The following is a 16958-nucleotide window of genomic DNA, read 5'->3' on the forward strand; positions in this document are numbered from 1 at the left end:
TCGCTAAATAGAGCGACAAAGTCGCTAAGTTGGCAACACTGATTCCACAGGCCACAATCAACAGCCTGATCAACTCTATGCAAAGGAGTTGATTCGCACTGACTGGTTTTCTGATTCACACCCCAACCTTTTTTTAAGGTACAGTATCTGTGACCAACAGATTAATATCTGTGTTTGCAGGCATGTGAAATACATAGATTAGGGCCTAATACATTTATTTTGTTTAACTGACTTCCTTATATGAACTGTAACTCAGTAAAATTGTTGCGTTTATATTTAGCTACTGTGCTGGACAATTTTTGTGGGTGGACTGCAGCTAGATTTCATAGATGTTTTGTATGAACACTGCAATAACAAGAGTAGACCTACTTATTGTTTGTTTATGCCTGAATGTATTACGCCATTGTCTTGTCAAATAATAGTGTATGTACATATTTATAATGCGCTCATGAAAGAACCCCATAGAACACCACAAAACATGACTTCAATAGTTTAATGCAACATACCAAATTTCAACATTTAAAATGCCATTTAAAAAAATCATAAACATCTCAGTATATTCATTTTATACAAAACATGCCTAATAATATACAAACGTAAGAAAAAGAATGTACTATTAGCCAAGACTAGAGCTACATATACATATATATATATTTAGTTCTTCTTCCATCTTTTTAAAATACAGTATTCATCCATGCACAGAAAATACTTCAAAATTGTTCTCCCCTGGCCTTCACCCCGTTTTGTGTGCAACCTCATATTCCTCCTTGAAGGCTGCATACAGGTCCAAAACTAACGTCCTTTATGCATGCAAGCCGAGTGTGAGTCAGGAATCGTGTGAAAATAAGACCATCAGCACCCATACAAAAATGTAAATGTGCTTTTTGGAGCAGGGCATCAACATGCACATAGCCCGCCTTGGTTGGTTGCTTAAAAATAAATACAAAATGTCTTGCTCACGAATGGGACTGTAACCTTGTCCCCAGGCTAGAGAGCCGGCTGATGGACAAGACCAATGTGAATGTACCTTTTATAATGTTTGTGTAGTAACCTCAGAGGAGGCTGTTTCATATGTGCAACAGTGACATACATACATGACATCAAACATTAACTTTACTACCTCTTTCGTATGACTTTTTATTTCCTGACATCCATGGAGCCGTAAAAGTTTCAGCAATGTGCTTCTATGAGAGGTCATCTCCCAACCAGTGGAATGAGCTTATTCAACATCTAAAAAGAGAACAAATAAGATAATAGGATATTGCCTGGTGGATTGATTCTCAATGATGCTGGTATAGAAACCATTTCAATAAAAATATTTGAAAAACAACAACCTGTAAACTGTAAGAGATTAAATGGAATGGGTTAACTGTCTCCCTCGTCATCATCATCCGCCTTGATCACTGGGTTCCCTAAACAGGAGAGAGATGGAGACCAAAGCTGTTAGGATTGTTGACACATCAATAGCAAAAACTACTGAAATAAGCAATGTGAAATGACAGCAGGCTGTTCTATACGGAGCCACACTATCTGAAGATTGGCTCAAAATAGTGTAGTTTGGATCAGCCCAATAGTAAGTAGCTTAGGATGACATCAATACAGTCCTAGGAATATAGCATCCTATTAGAGAAAACAAATAGGAGGCGGACAGTCTTACCATCTAGTTTCTTCAGCTTGGGCAGCCTCTTGGTGGCCTCTTCTAGCCAGTTCCCCTCAGCTGAGTATTTCTCCTCCAGAGGGTTTCCAACAAACACCATGTCCACTAAGGATGGAAGGTCAGCTAGCTTCAGGAACTCAGCTGTAATGGAAAACCACAGTTGTAATGGTGACCATCAAACATGTTATCATAATTGACTTTGTTCATGAGGCAGGCATGATAATGAGGATATTACCACTCTTATTCCCATGGTACAATTTACTGAGGTGGGGCATTTTCTCCACAACACAGACACAGAAGTGACTGTGCATGCAACCACAAACAGTGTAGTGTAGCTACCATCAAAATCAAATCACATTTTATTAGTCACGTACACAGTTTAGCATGGTTGGTGCAGCGAAATGCTTATGTTACTAGTTCCAATCGGTCAATGCAGCAAATATCAACACACAATAATATTTTTTTTTTAAATATAATCACAAATTTAGTACAGCAGTAGATATATAAATAGTACAGTTGAAGTCAGAAGCTTAAATTACACCTTAGCCAAATACATTTAAACTCAGTTTTTCACAATTCCTGACATTTAATCAGAGTAAAGATTCCCTGTCTTAGGTCAGTTAGGATCACCACTTTATTTTAAGAATGTGAAATGTCAGAATAATAGTAGAGAGAATGATTTATTTCAGCTTTTATTTCTTTCATCACATTCCCAGTGGGTCAGAAGTTTACACATGCCTTTAAATTGTTTAACTTGGCTCAACCGTTTTGGGTAGCCTTCCCACAATAAGTTGGGTGAATTTTGGCCCATTCCCCCTGACAGAGCTGGTGTAACTGAGTCAGGTTTGTAGGCATCCTTGCTCGCAAACGCTTTTTCAGTTCTTCCCACAAATTTTCTATAGGGTTGAGGTCAGGGCTTTGTGATGGCCACTCCGATACCTTGACTTTGTTGTCCTTAAGCCATTTTGCCACAACTTTGGAAGTATGCTTGGGGTCATTGTCCATTTCGAAGACCCATTTGCGACCAAGCTTTAACTTCCTGACTGATGTCTTGAGATGTTCACATAATTTACATTCCTCAAAGCACCCCCACGCTTCATGGTTGGGATGGTGTTCTTCGACTTGCAAGCCTCCCCCTTTTTCCTCCAAACATAACGATGGTCATTATGGCCAAACAGTCATATTTTTGTTTCATCAGACCAAAGGACATTTCTCCAAAAAGTACAATCTTTGTCCCCATGTGCAGTTGCAAACCGTAGTCTGGCTTTTTTATGGCGGTTCTGGAGCAGTGGCTTCTTGCTTGCTGAGTGGCCTTTCAGGCTATGTCGATATAGGACTCGTTTTACTGTGGATATAGATGCTTTTGTACCCGTTTCCTCAAGCATCTTCAAAAGGTCCTTTGCTGTTGTTCTGTGATTGATTTGCAATTTTCGCACCAAAGTACATTCATCACCGGGAGACAGAATGCGTCTCCTTCCTGAGTGGTATGACATCTGCGTGGTCCCATGGTGTTTATACTTGCGTACTATTGTTTGTACAGATGAACAGATGAATGGTACCTTCAGGCATTTGGAAATTGCTCCCAAGGATGAACCAGACTTGTGGAGGTCAACAATTATTTTTCTGAGGTCTTGGCTGATTTCTTTGGATTATCCCATGATGTCAAGCAAAGTGGCACTGAGTTTGAAGGTAGTCCTTGAAATACATCCACAGGTACACCCCCAATTCACTCAAATTATGTCAATTAGCCTATCAGAATCTTCTAAAGCCATGACATCATTTTCTGGAATTTTCCAAGCTGTTTAAAGGCACAGTCAACTAAGTGTATGTAAACTTCTGACCCACTGGAATTGTGATACAGTGAATTATAAGTGAAATAATCTGTTTGTAAACAATTGTTGGGAAAAATTACTTGTGCCATGCACAAAGTAGATGTCCTAACCGACTTGCCAAAACTATAGTTTGTTAACAAGACATTTGTGGAGTGGTTGAAAAAAGAGTTTTAATGACTCCAACCTAAGTGCATGTAAACTTCCAACTTCAACTGTATGTAAACATTATTCAAGTGACCAGTGTTCCATGACTATGTACATAGGGCAACATGGCACACTCTTGGCCCATGGAAATGAAACCAATGCCTACCCCAATCCTTGACCAGGTTGTTAGACATGTAGAGGACCTTGAGCTTCTTCATAACATGAATTCCTTTGAGCTTCTCTATCAGGTTGTAGGAAATCCACAGTTCTTCTAGCGTGTCACCAACAGCCTCCTGCAGAGACAGACAGTACAAGTTGAGTAAACATTTAATTTCCTAATCCTATGCAAGAACATTCTTGGGCTAAGATTACAACATAGTAACAAGTAATATAGTAGATCACAAAAATGCCATAATCACCAGTCCGTTTAGATTTTTGATGTTGTTCCGCCCTAGTGATAATATCCGTAGGTTTTCTGTGAGATAGAGAAAAGGCATCACGTCTCAGCTTTTTAAATGATTACACATTTTACACCTTCTCTCCGTTTACATTACAGGCCCTAGTTGAAGTGTTGTTTCCATGAAGACACATCAGTGTGACGCATACTCACTGAGGCCATTCAAGTTGGCAATTTTCTCAATGCAGTTTGTAGACAGGGACAATTTCCTGTTCAGAAGAACACAGGGACAGGAAGTGGAGAATCGGATTTATAGAAGAAAAGAACAGCAGCATAACATTCGTATAGAGAGTGTGTTTGTATGTGACCACCCATGATCTATTAAAATAGGTTTCAGACCGAAGCTGGATAAAGTTTCACAAAGGAGAATCAGATTTATGAATGAATAGAGCCCCAGATATTCCCATATTGAATTACCATCCTTGTACTATGAAATTAGGTCTCAGAATTAAGAGGAATAAGGTTTCACTCACTCGCAGTTGATGAGGGTGGAGAGAGAAGCATCCATCTTCTCAATAGGAGGAATCTGACCATACAGCTTGACTGCTTTCGCCTCCCCCACCTTCTCTCCTGCCTTCTCCTCCTGTTGAAATCACACAAGGTATTTTGTGCCGTAATGTGAAATCCTATTGGCCATTGCCATGAGAGTTAACTAAACAGCACAAACAGAACTTATCTGTGACCAGGCTAAGAGAGAGCTCTGATGCACTTACCCATTTCACAAGGGCTTCTTTTATGGTTGTTGGTTTTGCCTGTGAAACAATAATACAAACTTCTAGTTCAACTGATAAAATCTCAGTCAGTAGTCATGCAAATCCATCAGCTAATCGTGCAGCTATACTGTTGCAGCTATGACTGGCCTTTGCATTAGATACGTTTACAACAGCGTTATGCCTAGCTTATTTTAATGTAATAAATGCTACCACTGACAAACAGCTGTCAGTTATATAATCGAATCATGCACAAATCAATCATTCAAATCATAGCAACGCTAACGTAAACAGAACATAGCACCTTAACGTTAGTTGAGTGTCTTTAGCTAACGTGAATAGCTAACGTTAGGTAGCAAGCTAGCTAACGTTAGCAGTAGCTGGCTAGCCATCTTCACACGAGTTGATCTTCATACTAACAAGCTGTCAAACTGATGCATAATATATTAACGTTATGTTACATTCACAAGATCACGGCTGGAGAATGATTGCTATTTCCTAGTTCCTAGCAGACAGGTTACGGGAGAGACTACATGGACAAAGCTAACGCTTAAACGTAAAAACCTAACACTAACCCTAACCCACATTTTTTTTTATAAATTATGAATCGAAATATCGGTTTGGGCGTCAGGCGTGTCCTTTTAGCCCTTTCCCAGGTTAACATTAGCTAACGTCGTTCAGCTAGATAAAGTTAACGCCTTAGATGGGGCTGAGATTTGTGCGTCGTTCATGTTTATGGCAGTAGCTAGCAAACATTTAATAGTACTATAGCTACAACGTTAACATTGTTTTGGTGAATTTTTTTTATGCAAAATAATCTTTCAAGCTAGCAAGTTACTGATAAACGACATTCATAACGCATTTTAGGAGCCAAACAACTCACCATGTTGTCCTCTCCGGTTGCTATGACACAGACTGAAGCTTCACAAGTCACGACGCATGTGCAGGAGCTCGAGCAACATCTTTCCCACGCCCCCTACTACCTATACCCTCCGCCTCTTCTTCTTTTTCTTCTTCTCTTCTTTTTCCTTCTTCTTTTTCTTTGGTTTTTATGGCGGTCAACAAATAAATGTTATAAGTGCATGCCGCCACCTACTGTATTGGCTATGTATCAGCTAACTGTTATTTTATATCGTTACACTTTGTGAAAATTTGTCCTACCAACTAACACTGCACCCATTAAAACCTCACCACTATTCCACGGAGATCGGGCTGCCTACTGAGAATTCGTAGGCGATCGAAAAAAAACACTGCCTTCCATTCTACTAGCTAACATGCAATCATTGGAAAATAAAATTGACGACGTCCGAGGAAGATTACCATCGGGACATTAAAAACTGTAATATCTTATGCTTCACCACACTATCTACCTAGAGAGTTTTCATCAGTATTTTTCGTAGCTGTCTACATACCACCACAGACCGATGCTGGCACTAAGATCACACTCAATGAGCTGTATTCCGCAAATATATCTATATTTTTTTCACCTTTATATTAACCAGGTAGGCCACAAATGCGACCTGGCCAAGATAAAGCAAAGCAGTGCGAAAAAAAACAACAACACAGAGTTACACATGGGATAAACAAACGTACAGTCAATAACACAATAGGAAAATCTGTATACAGTGTGTACAAATGAAGTAAGGAGGTAAGGCAATAAATAGGCCATAGTGGCGAAGTAATTACAATTTAGCAATTAACACTGGAGTGATAGATGTGCAGATGAGGATGTGCAAGTAGAAATACTGGTGTGCAATAAGCAAACAGGAAAACGTTCATCCAGAGGCGGCTCTCCTAGTGGCCGGGGACTTTAATGCAGGGAAACTTAAATCCATTTTACTACATTTCTATCAGCATGTTAAATATGCAACCAGAGAGAAACAAACTCCAGACCACTTTTACTCCACACACAGATACGCATACAAAGCTCTCCCTCACCCTCCATTTGGAAAATCTGACCATAATTCTATCCTCCTGATTCCTGCTTACAAGCTAATATTAAAGCAGGAAGCACCAGTGGCTCAGTCAATAAAAAAGTGGTCAGATGAAGCAGATGCTAAGCTACAGGACAGTTTTGCTAGCACAGACTGGAAAATGTTATGGGATTCTTCCAATGGCATTGAGGAGTACACCAAATCAGTCATTAGCTTCATCAATAATTTCATCGACGACGTCATCCCCACAGCAACCGTACGTACATACCCCAACCAGAAGCCATGGATTACAGGCAATATCCGCACCGAGCTAAAAGCTACAGCTGCCGCTTTCAAGGAGTGGTAGCTCAAGATTCAAAAGGCACTCGCACATCTGAGCAGTCTTGTTGCAGGTGCATGGCAACAATTAAAGCAATTAAAACAGGATGAAAGAAACCGCACACTGCTCTTGATAGTATCACTGGTATTTAATAAGCTTACGTATCGGCCCAACGGCCTTCGTCAGAGCTTTGAGTGGTAGCTCAAACAGGCAGCGTGTCAATACAGGACTAAGATCGAATCGTACTACACCGGCTCCGTTGCTCGTCGGATGTGGCAGGACTTGCAAACTATTACAGACTACAAAAGGAAGCACAGCCGAGAGCTACCCAGTGACACGTGCCTACCAGACGAGCTAAACTACTTCTATGCTCGCTTCGAAACAAATAACACTGAAACATGCATGAGAGCACCAGCTGTTCTGCACGACTGTGTGATCACGCTCTCTGCAGTTGATGTAAGTAAGACCTTTAAACAGGTCAACATTCACAAGGCCACAGGGCCAGATGGATTACCAGGATGTGTACTGCGAGCATGCGCTGACCAACTGGCAAGTCTCTTCACTGACATTTTCAACCTCTCCCTGTCCGAGTCTGTAATACCAACATGTTTTACGCAGACCACCATAGTCCCTGTGCCCAAGAACACTAAAGTAACCTGCCTAAACAACTACCGACCCGTAGCCCTCACATCTTTAGCCATGAAGTGCTTTGAAAGGCTGGTCATGGCCCACATCAACAGCATTATCCCAGAAACCCTAGACCCACTCCAAGTTGCATACCGCCCAAACAGATCCACAGATGATGCAATCTCTATTGCACTCCACACTGCCCTTTCCCACCTGGGCAAAAGGAACACCTATGTGAAAATGCTATTCATTGACTACAGCTCAGCGTTCAACACCATAGCGCCCTCAAAGCTTATCAATAAGCTAAGGACCCTGGGACTAAACATCTTCCTCTGCAACTGGATCCTTACAACACATCCAACATGCTGATCCTCAACACAGGGGCCCCTCAGGGGTGCGTGCTCAGGCCCCTCCTGTACTCCGTGTTCACGCATGACTGCACGGCCAGGCACGACTCCAACACCATCATTAAGTTTGCCGATGACACAACAATGGTAGGCCTGATCACAGACAACAACGAGACAGCCTATAGGGAGGAGGTCAGAGACCTGGCCGTGTGGTGCCAGGACAACAACCTCTCCCTCAACGTGATCAAGACAAAGGAGATGATTTTGGACTACAGGAAAAGAAGGACCGAGCACGCCCCCATTCTTATCGATGGGGCTGTAGTGGAGCAGGTTGAGAGCTTCAAGTCCCTTGGTGTCCACATCACCAACAAACTAACATGGTCCAAGCACACCAAGACAGTCGTGCAGAGAGCATTCCCCCTCAGGAGACTGAAAAGATTTGGCATGGGTCCTCACATCCTCAAAAGGTTCTACAGCTGCACCATCCTGACTGTCTGCATCACTGCCTGGTATGGCAACTGCGCGGCCTCCGACCGTAAGGCACTACAGAGGGTAGTGCGTACGGCCCAGTACATCACTGGGGCCAAGCTTCTTGCCATCTAGCTGTACCGGAGTGCCAAGTCTAGGTCCAAGAGGCTTCTAAACAGCTTCTACCCCCAAGCCATAAGACTCCTGAACATCTAATCAAATGTCTACCCAGACTATGTGCATTGCCCTTCCCCCACCCCACCCCCTCTTTTACGCCACTGCTACTCTCTGTTATTATCTATTCATAGTCACTTTAATAACTCTACCTACATGTACATATTACCTCAACTAACCGGTTCCCCCGCACATTGACTCTATACCCCCTGTATATAGTCTAGCACAACATTGTTGGTTTATGAAAACAAGACCACCTTCTGTGGCTATGCTATCTAGTGTATACTAGAGTAACAGGCCTATAGGTTATTTGGCTAGCTTCCTCCAGGTGTACCGTTGCCAAACAATGGTCACGCCCTCTGGGTTCTCTATGGTGTATAGGTCAGAGCGTGACTAGGGGGGTTTCTAGCGTTTCTATTTCTATGTTGGTATTTGTATGGTTCCCAATTAGAGGCAGCTGATTATCGTTGTCTCTAATTGGGGATCATACTTAAGTTGCCCATTGTTCCCACCTGTGTTGTAGGATATTGTTTTCAGTTAGTGCCTTAGTGCGCTCTGTACTGGACGTTCGTTGATTCTTTGTTGTTTTTGTTAATTTTCACTTTGAAATAAAATATGTGGAACTATACACACGCTGCGCCTCGGTCCGCTCCTTTCGACGATCGTGACAACAATCAAGATTGTTTAACAAAACTGTATTGCTGGCAAGCATAGAACATTGAGCGTTTCTAATTTACCAGGGTTTATATATGGCTGCGGTTCACGGCCCATATTAAAAAAGTGTCTCAGAGTAGTAATGTCTGGTCTAAGATTGGATCCTCCCTATCCATGTAGTCTTTATTCATTATGATGTAAAAGGCAAAACTGATCCTATACCAGTACTCTGAGTAATCTGAGGTACTTTATGAATACAGGCACAGTGTGCTGCTGCTAGAAATATGATCTTAGGGCAGGTATTAGGGAAATGAGTCTGTCTAACTGATTTGCATATCATAAAGGGACTATAACATAATGGTTGTTTGGACAGTGTCAGCTTAATGTCAGGGAAACTTTCGTTAGCCAATAAAGTGTCTGTTTCCTAGACGGTATGCTAAACAGATGCCATGACATATGTACCCACCTGCCACCCACTCTTTCTAAGTCTGGGATATCATTAACTTTTATAGCTCCTGAAATAACCTAGTCCTAGTCCTACTCCTGCATACCTGAACACACTTAGAAAAATGTTAAAGGGTTCATCGGCTGCCCCATAGGATAACCCTTTGAAGAACCCTTGTTGGTTTCAGGTAGAACCCTTTTGGTTCCAACAGTTTTGGGTTTCATGTAGAACCCTTTCCACAGATATTGAAATGTATGATTTATACACTATCTTCAGATTTTTCAGAGCCTCACACATAGATATAATTAAGACACCTGTTTGTTGAGCTGTTCAATTTGAGCTGTTCAATTTCAACGTATATTCTGGTAATACCAAATAGCCTCATATAAAAAGAGTAGAACACAATATAGTTCAAAAGGTTCCGATTTTTTAATGACGACGCATCATTGTCGCCTAGTCCAGAAGACTGGATGGAGTGTGAGCAGATCGAACCGGTCATTGAATTGACGCAAGCATGCGCAATGGGGCTCTGTGTCAATTCGAGTCTCCTCATTAGAAGCCAAGCATAGCGGAGTGACTACTCGTCAGGCGCGCAGCAGTCCTGCTCCTACCCAGTTCCTGTTTCCGCCTTCAGTCTTCAGACAGTTTACAACTCAAAGCATCATGGTCAGGCAGAATATAGACCTTGAAGAAATGCAAGCTCAATGAGATAAAGCCAGGTAAGCCAATGCCTTATATTGTGTGTTGCAGAAAACGAATAGGAATTGGTGTCTGCGCCGTCTCCTTTCTCCCTCCATCCCTGGCCTGTTGCTATTTGCCTGCTTCGACCGCAGCCGAGAGGTAACAAAATAGCGGACACGGATTTACACTAAGGAGTTGTCGGACGAGGTTCCGTTAGAATTCGCATCTTCCTTATGAAAGTCATTCATGCACAGGAAGTTTTCGGAGAGGAATTCGTTCAGTTTTGCTACATTGTGCATATAATGGTTATGTTAATTAACATTTGATTAGGTATGAGAAATACAATTCAATCACCATCCAGGGACAATGAACTGCGACGTTTCTCCATCTTACGTCTTTAAATGAATAATGCTGTATTGACAGAAAACGCTCACATTTACCAAGAATGACAAGTGTATTGTGAAGCTTTCTTATAAACAAACGAAATGCTTATGTTTTGTGTGGTTATATTGGACCGTTATTTTGTGAAGTCAGGCTGCATCGGCCGCTGCTCCCTTGTCCGTCTTGCTGGGTCGAGTCAAAGCAGATCGTGAGCCACCCCGCTATTTTTTAGACATTGGTTGAAACCGATGAAAAGTAGCCTAACCTACTTCTTTTTGATACGCATTCAGTTGTCTTTGTGCAGTTGATCCACCATAGACTAGAGTTGAGTAATACGTCTAATGTTGATGTTGCTATTTGTTATTAGTACGTCATAAATCAGAACGTTAACTGATACACACACGCTCGTTCGCACGCGCACACACACAAACACACACGCACACACACACATACATTCTGTTCTTAGTGTTTTTGTTGTCATAGCTGGTGGCTGAGAATGTTTCTCCCATGCTGTGTTCGTTGTTACATTTTGTTTTGGACCCAACTCAGTAATCATGCTATGCTCTACTACATGATTATTTCATTCCACATGTTTTCATTCCCTGGCCGCTGTGTTATTACCACATACCACAGTAGGACTTGTAGTAAAATAGATAGATAAGCCTATAGGTCTATGTGCATGTGCACATCTAACAGACTTAACCTTTGAACTGAATGAAAACCCTGTGGTCAGTTATGGTCAACTGGCTCACAGCTGGTGGATCTGAAATAGGATATCTTGAGATGTAAACATGCAATTAGGGACTGGAGCCCAGCCAACTTGCCTCATCCATCTGTTGGATAGTAGCCATCGAATGACTTCAATCCGGACACATTACTGTGTGAGTAGTATGCCCATAATGAAGTAGTATTAGGCCTTTAATGTAGGCTAGTATTAGGCCTTTAATGTAGGCTAGTAATAGGTCTTTAATGTAGGCTAGTATTAGGCCTTTAATGTAGGCTAGTATTAGGCCTTTAATGTAGGCTAGTAATAGGCCTTTAATGTAGGCTAGTAATAGGCTTTTAATGTAGGTTAGTATTAGGCCTTTAATGTAGGCTAGTAATAGGCCTTTAATGTAGGCTTGTAATAGGCCTTTAATGTAGGCTAGTATTAGGCCTTTAATGTAGGCTAGTAATAGGTCTTTAATGTAGGCTAGTAATAGGCCTTTAATGTAGGCTAGTATTAGGCCTTTAATGTAGGCTAGTAATAGATCTTTAATGTAGGCTAGTATTAGGCCTTTAATGTAGGCTAGTAATAGGCCTTTAACGTAGGCTAGTAATAGGTCTTTAATGTAAGCTAGTATTAGGCCTTTAATGTAGTCTAGTATTAGGCCTTTAATGTAGGCTAGTATTAGGCCTTTAATGTACGCTAGTATTAGGCCTTTAATGTAGGCTAGTAATAGATCTTTAATGTAGGCTAGTATTAGGCCTTTAATGTAGGCTAGTATTCGGCCTTTAATGTAGTCTAGTATTAGGCATTTAACGTAGGCTAGTAATAGGCCTTTAGTATAGGCTAGTGTAATGCATTTAATGCTAGAATTCTGACCATTTCATATTTTTGATGTGCTTCAAAATGTAGAAATGATAGCATTTCACAGCTTAATTTGTTTCAGAGAATTGAGATGATGTTCTGCTAAATCAAATGTCCCGCTTTGCCAAGCGTACCACAATAATGATCTATGTAATGTGAATGTCTCGTTCTGTCCTCTGATTGGGGTGATTGCACAATTGGCCAATTCATAAATCTTTAATTTCCTGTAACTATTCACTCTACCCCATTACAGACTATATTAATTAAGTAAACCACAATGATGCCAGAGGCTGCACCACATTCTGATTCAGATTTTTTTCACATTTGAGTTTTTTTCAATCATCTGACAGATTCAAGTCACTGGAAAGAGAGAGGGTGTGAATGGTTGAGAGACAACAGTGTGGTCATTTCACCTTATTTTAATTCTTCCCAGTATGTATAGTGGACATCCTGGACACCATAGTAATGGTTACACTTGAAAGCACCTGTCATTGGCCTACCCCATGACCAGTTTAATTTGTCTCGTAGGCAATAGAAGACTGAATAAGACCCTGCTTGTCATGCTCGTTTTATACTAATCATATTTCACATTTATTACATGGTTCAGAACTGACCCCAGGCTGTCCTTGTTGAAAATGCTTGATTGTGAAGGGAGTGACCAACAGCAATTTAGACCTTGGAATGGCTGTCAAGTATAGCTAACAGTAACAACACACTTGATATACGTGATCTGCTGCTACCCAACGCATGCACGAACTTCATCTTGTGCTTTGTTGAAATAGAAACTGCCCATTGTGACCATACTAGAAAAGCTTTTATGTTATTGAGATTTGAGATCATTTCCTTTCAAACTCTACACTTGATCATGCCCTCCAAATGAAAAGCCATTTCCACTTGCCTGTATTTTTATAGTGACTGCATGTCGCTATGCTAAACGCCTGATAAATTACTAAAATGTATATAGGGGTAGGCTATATGATTGATAGATAGATATAATGTACACTGTGAATTTAAAATAGTAATTTTTCAAATGTGTTTTTAACTAATACAAACATCACCATGTGAAGATATTTGTAAATATGTATCTATGTACAGTACCAGTCAAAAGTTTGGACACACCTACTCATAATAGAATAATAGTGAAGACATCAAAACTATGAAATAACACATATTGGAGATTCTTCAATGTAGCCAACCTTTGCCTTGATGACAGCTTTGCACACTCTTGGCATTCTTTCAATCGGCTTCATGAGGTAGTCACCTGGAATGCATTTCAATTAACAGGGTTGCCTTGTTAAAAGTACATTTGTGGAATTTCTTTCCTTCTTAATGCGTTTGAGCCAATCAGTTGTGTTGTGACAAGGTAGGGGTGGTATACAGAAGACAGCCCTATTTGGTAAAAGACCTAGTCCATATTATGTCATGAACAGCTCAAATAAGCAAAGAGAAACGACAGTCCATCATTACTTTAAGACAAGAAGGTCAGTCAATGCAGAACATGTCAAGAACTTTGAACGTTTCTGCAAGTGCAGACGCAAAACCCATCATGCACTATGATGAAACTGGCTCTCATTAGGACCGTCACAGGAAAGGAAGACCTAGAGTTACCTCTGCTGCAGAGGATAAGTTCATTAGAGTTAGCTGCACCTCAGATTGTAGCCCAAATAAATGATTCAGAGAGTTCAAGTAACCGACACATCTCAACATCAACTGTTCAGAGGAGACTGCGTGAATCAGGCCTTCATGGTCGAAATGCTGAAAAGAAACCACTACTAAAGGACACCAATACGAAGAAGAGACTTGCTTGGGCCAAGAAACACAAGCAATGGACATTAGACCAGTGGAAATCTGTCCTTTGGTCTGATGAGTCCAAATTGGAGATTTTTGGTTCCAACTCCATGTCTTTGTGAGACCAGAGTAGGTGAACGGATTATCTCCACATGTGGTTCCCACCGTGAAGCATGGAGGAGGAGGTGTGATGGTGTGGGGGTGCTTTGTGGGTGATACTTCAGGTGATTTATTTAGAATTCAAGACACACTTAACCACCAAAACTACCACAGCATTCTGCAGCGATATGCCATCCCATCTGGTTTGTGCTTAGTGGGACTATCATTTGTTTTTCAACAGGACAATGACCCAAAATACACCTTCAGACAGTGTAAGGGCTATTTGACCAAGGAGAGTGCTGCATCAGATGACCTGGCCTCTACAATCCCCCGTCCTCAACCCAATTGAGATGAGTTGGACAGCAGAATGAAGGAAAAGCAGCCAACAAGTGCTCAGCATATGTAGGACCTCCTTCACGACTGTTGGAAAAGCATTCCTCATGAAGCTGGTTGAGAGAATGCCAAGAGTGTGCAAAGCTGTTATCAAGGCAAAGGGTGGCTACTTTGAACAAACAAAAATATAAAATATATTTTGATTTGTTTAGCACTTTTTTGGTTACTACATCATTCCATGTGTTATTTCATAGTTTTGATGTCTTCACTATTATTCTACAATGTAGAAAATAGTAAAAATAACGAAAACCCCTTGAATGTGTAGGTGTGTCCAAACTTTTGACTGGTACTGTATATATTATAGGTACTTTGTTTTATTAGTTGTATTAGTAGTTGTAGCAGTAGTTTATTATTTGTATTAGTAGTTGTAGCAGTAGTTTTTATTTGTTGTTGTAGCAGTAGTTTTTTTTTGTTATAGGCCTATTAGTAGTTGTACAATAACTTTTTTATGCTTTTAATGTAAGTAAAAAATAATATATATTATTTCATTGTTATTATTGTTAGACGATAGTTGCCATATTTTTCTTGTTACTAATTCTTTTTTTGTTGGTTTTGTTTTTGTTTTTTTCTTTTGGACACTCTTGAAAACGAGTTGGTGCATCAAGAGATATCATCTGGCAAAATTTCAAATAAATAACTTTAATGATGTGGTCCATTGAGAGATTGTTCTACCTGTCACTCCACTCAGGGGCGGACTGGTATCTGGCATTTCGGTCCATTTTTAGCCTAGTGGGACTGTCTAACTTGTTTTTATTTGGCGCAAAATGATAATTATCTGGCTAATAATGAAAGGGACAGGGAAAGGGGGATACCTAGTCAGTTGTACAACTGAATGCATTCAACTGAGATGTGTCTTCCACATTTAACCCAACCCCTCTGAGTAATGAGGGCCTCAAGGAAAAATGGCCAGTGTGCTAGAAATGCCATGGCCGATTATTGGTCCCAGTCCACCCCTGATCTCCACACCTTCTCAGCAGTCAGCACAATAGCATCAGATACCGTGAGTGTCAGCAGGAGTACCTGGCAACAACCTGAAACACCTACACACAGTGTCAGTGAATGATGGGTGTGGTCATTAGTAAGTCAATCAACCACCTCTCCTAATGAAGAACAGAACAGGGTCTCTCTCCCTATGGGCATCCTGGTTACAGGACATAGTTTCCCTCCCTATGGACCTATAGGCAATATGATATACACAGTGCCTTCAGAAAGTATTCATACCCCTTGACTTATTCCACATGTTGTTGTGTTACAGCCTGAATTCAAAATGGAGTATATCTACACACAATACTCTGATAATGACAAAGTGAAAACATGTTTTTAGAAGTGTTTGTAAATGTATTGAAAATGAAATACATAAATATCTAAATTACATTACTAATTAATATCTAATTAATTACAATATCTAAGTATTCACACTACTGAGTCAATACTTTGTAGAAGCACCTTTGCAGCAATTACAGCTGTGAGTCTTTCTGGGTAAGTCTCTAAGAGCTTTCCACACCTGGATTGTGCAACATTTGCACATTATTATTTTTTCAAAATTCTGTCTGGTCATTGCTACAGTCATTTTCAGGTCTTGCCATAGATTTTCAAGCAGATTTAAGGCAAAACTGTAACTCGGCGACTAAGGAACATTCACTGTCTTCTTGGTAAGCAACTCCAGTGTAGATTTGGTTTTAGGTTATTTTCCTGCTGAAAGGTGAATTCGTCTCGCAGTGTCTGGTGGAAAGCAGACTGAACCAGGTTATCCTCTAGGATTTTGCCCGTGCTTAGCTCCATTCCGTTTATTTCTATCCTGAAAACTCCCCTAGTCCTTAAAAATTACAAGCATACCCATAACATGATGCAGCCACCACTATGCTTGAAAATATGGAGAGTGGTACTCAGTAATGTGTTGTATTGGATTTGCCCGAAACATAACACTTTGTATTGCCTCATTCTTTTGAAGAATTCATTTAGTGCCTTACTGCAAACAAGATGCATGTTTTGTAATATTTGTATTCTGTACAGGCTTCCTTCCTTTCACTCTGTCAATTAGGTTGGTATTGTGGAGTAACTACAATGTTGTTCATCCATCATCAGTTTTCTCCTATCACAGCCATTTAACTCTGTATCTGTTTTAAAGTCACCACTGGCCTCATTGTTAAATCCCTGAGTGGTTTCCGTCCTCTCTGGCAACTGAGTTAGGAAGGATGCCTGTATCTTTGTAATAACTGGGTGTTGATACACCATCCAAAGTGTAATGAATAACTTCACCATGCTCAAAGGAATATTC

At 40.6% G+C, this 16958-nt stretch overlaps 2 protein-coding genes across 4 annotated transcripts in view; one reads left to right on the forward strand and one right to left on the reverse strand.

The window, feature by feature from the left end:
- Window positions 1–479: 479 nt before the first annotated feature.
- Window positions 480–5753, reverse strand: dnal1 (dynein, axonemal, light chain 1). 2 transcript variants are annotated; one of them, XM_029712958.1, is made up of 9 exons: window positions 5684–5753; window positions 4804–4842; window positions 4564–4673; window positions 4244–4299; window positions 4053–4108; window positions 3800–3926; window positions 1658–1798; window positions 1335–1412; window positions 480–1230 (listed from the first exon to the last, which is right to left on the reverse strand). In XM_029712958.1, exons 1-8 carry the CDS (start codon window positions 5684–5686, stop codon window positions 1366–1368), a joined length of 579 nt encoding a protein of 192 aa, XP_029568818.1. In that variant the 5' UTR covers window positions 5687–5753; the 3' UTR covers window positions 480–1230; window positions 1335–1365. The 2 variants fall into 2 exon arrangements, with proteins under 2 accessions (XP_029568818.1, XP_029568819.1); XM_029712959.1 differs by lacking the exon at window positions 5684–5753 and adding an exon at window positions 5105–5408.
- Window positions 5754–10279: 4526 nt separating this feature from the next.
- Window positions 10280–16958, forward strand: part of fut8a (fucosyltransferase 8a (alpha (1,6) fucosyltransferase)) — a 158979-nt gene continuing 152300 nt past the window's right edge. For both annotated transcript variants that reach the window (XM_029712960.1, XM_029712962.1), the window contains exon 1: window positions 10280–10487. The gene's annotated coding sequence lies outside the window, so the exon portion shown is untranslated. The remainder of the gene's footprint in view (window positions 10488–16958) is intronic.

The sequence above is a fragment of the Salmo trutta genome, chromosome 25 (genome assembly GCF_901001165.1).
Source record: "Salmo trutta chromosome 25, fSalTru1.1, whole genome shotgun sequence".
Taxonomy (NCBI): domain Eukaryota; kingdom Metazoa; phylum Chordata; class Actinopteri; order Salmoniformes; family Salmonidae; genus Salmo; species Salmo trutta.

What these genes read in the sequence shown, in the direction of transcription:
- dnal1 (XM_029712958.1), bottom strand. An exon ending in AAGAAGCCCTTGTGAAATGG is followed by an intron (nt 4,674 to 4,803) that starts GTAAGTGCATCA and finishes TGATTTCAACAG; the next exon opens with GAGGAGAAGGCAGGAGAGAA. An exon ending in TCAAAAATCTAAACGGACTG is followed by an intron (nt 3,927 to 4,052) that starts GTGATTATGGCA and finishes CTGTCTCTGCAG; the next exon opens with GAGGCTGTTGGTGACACGCT.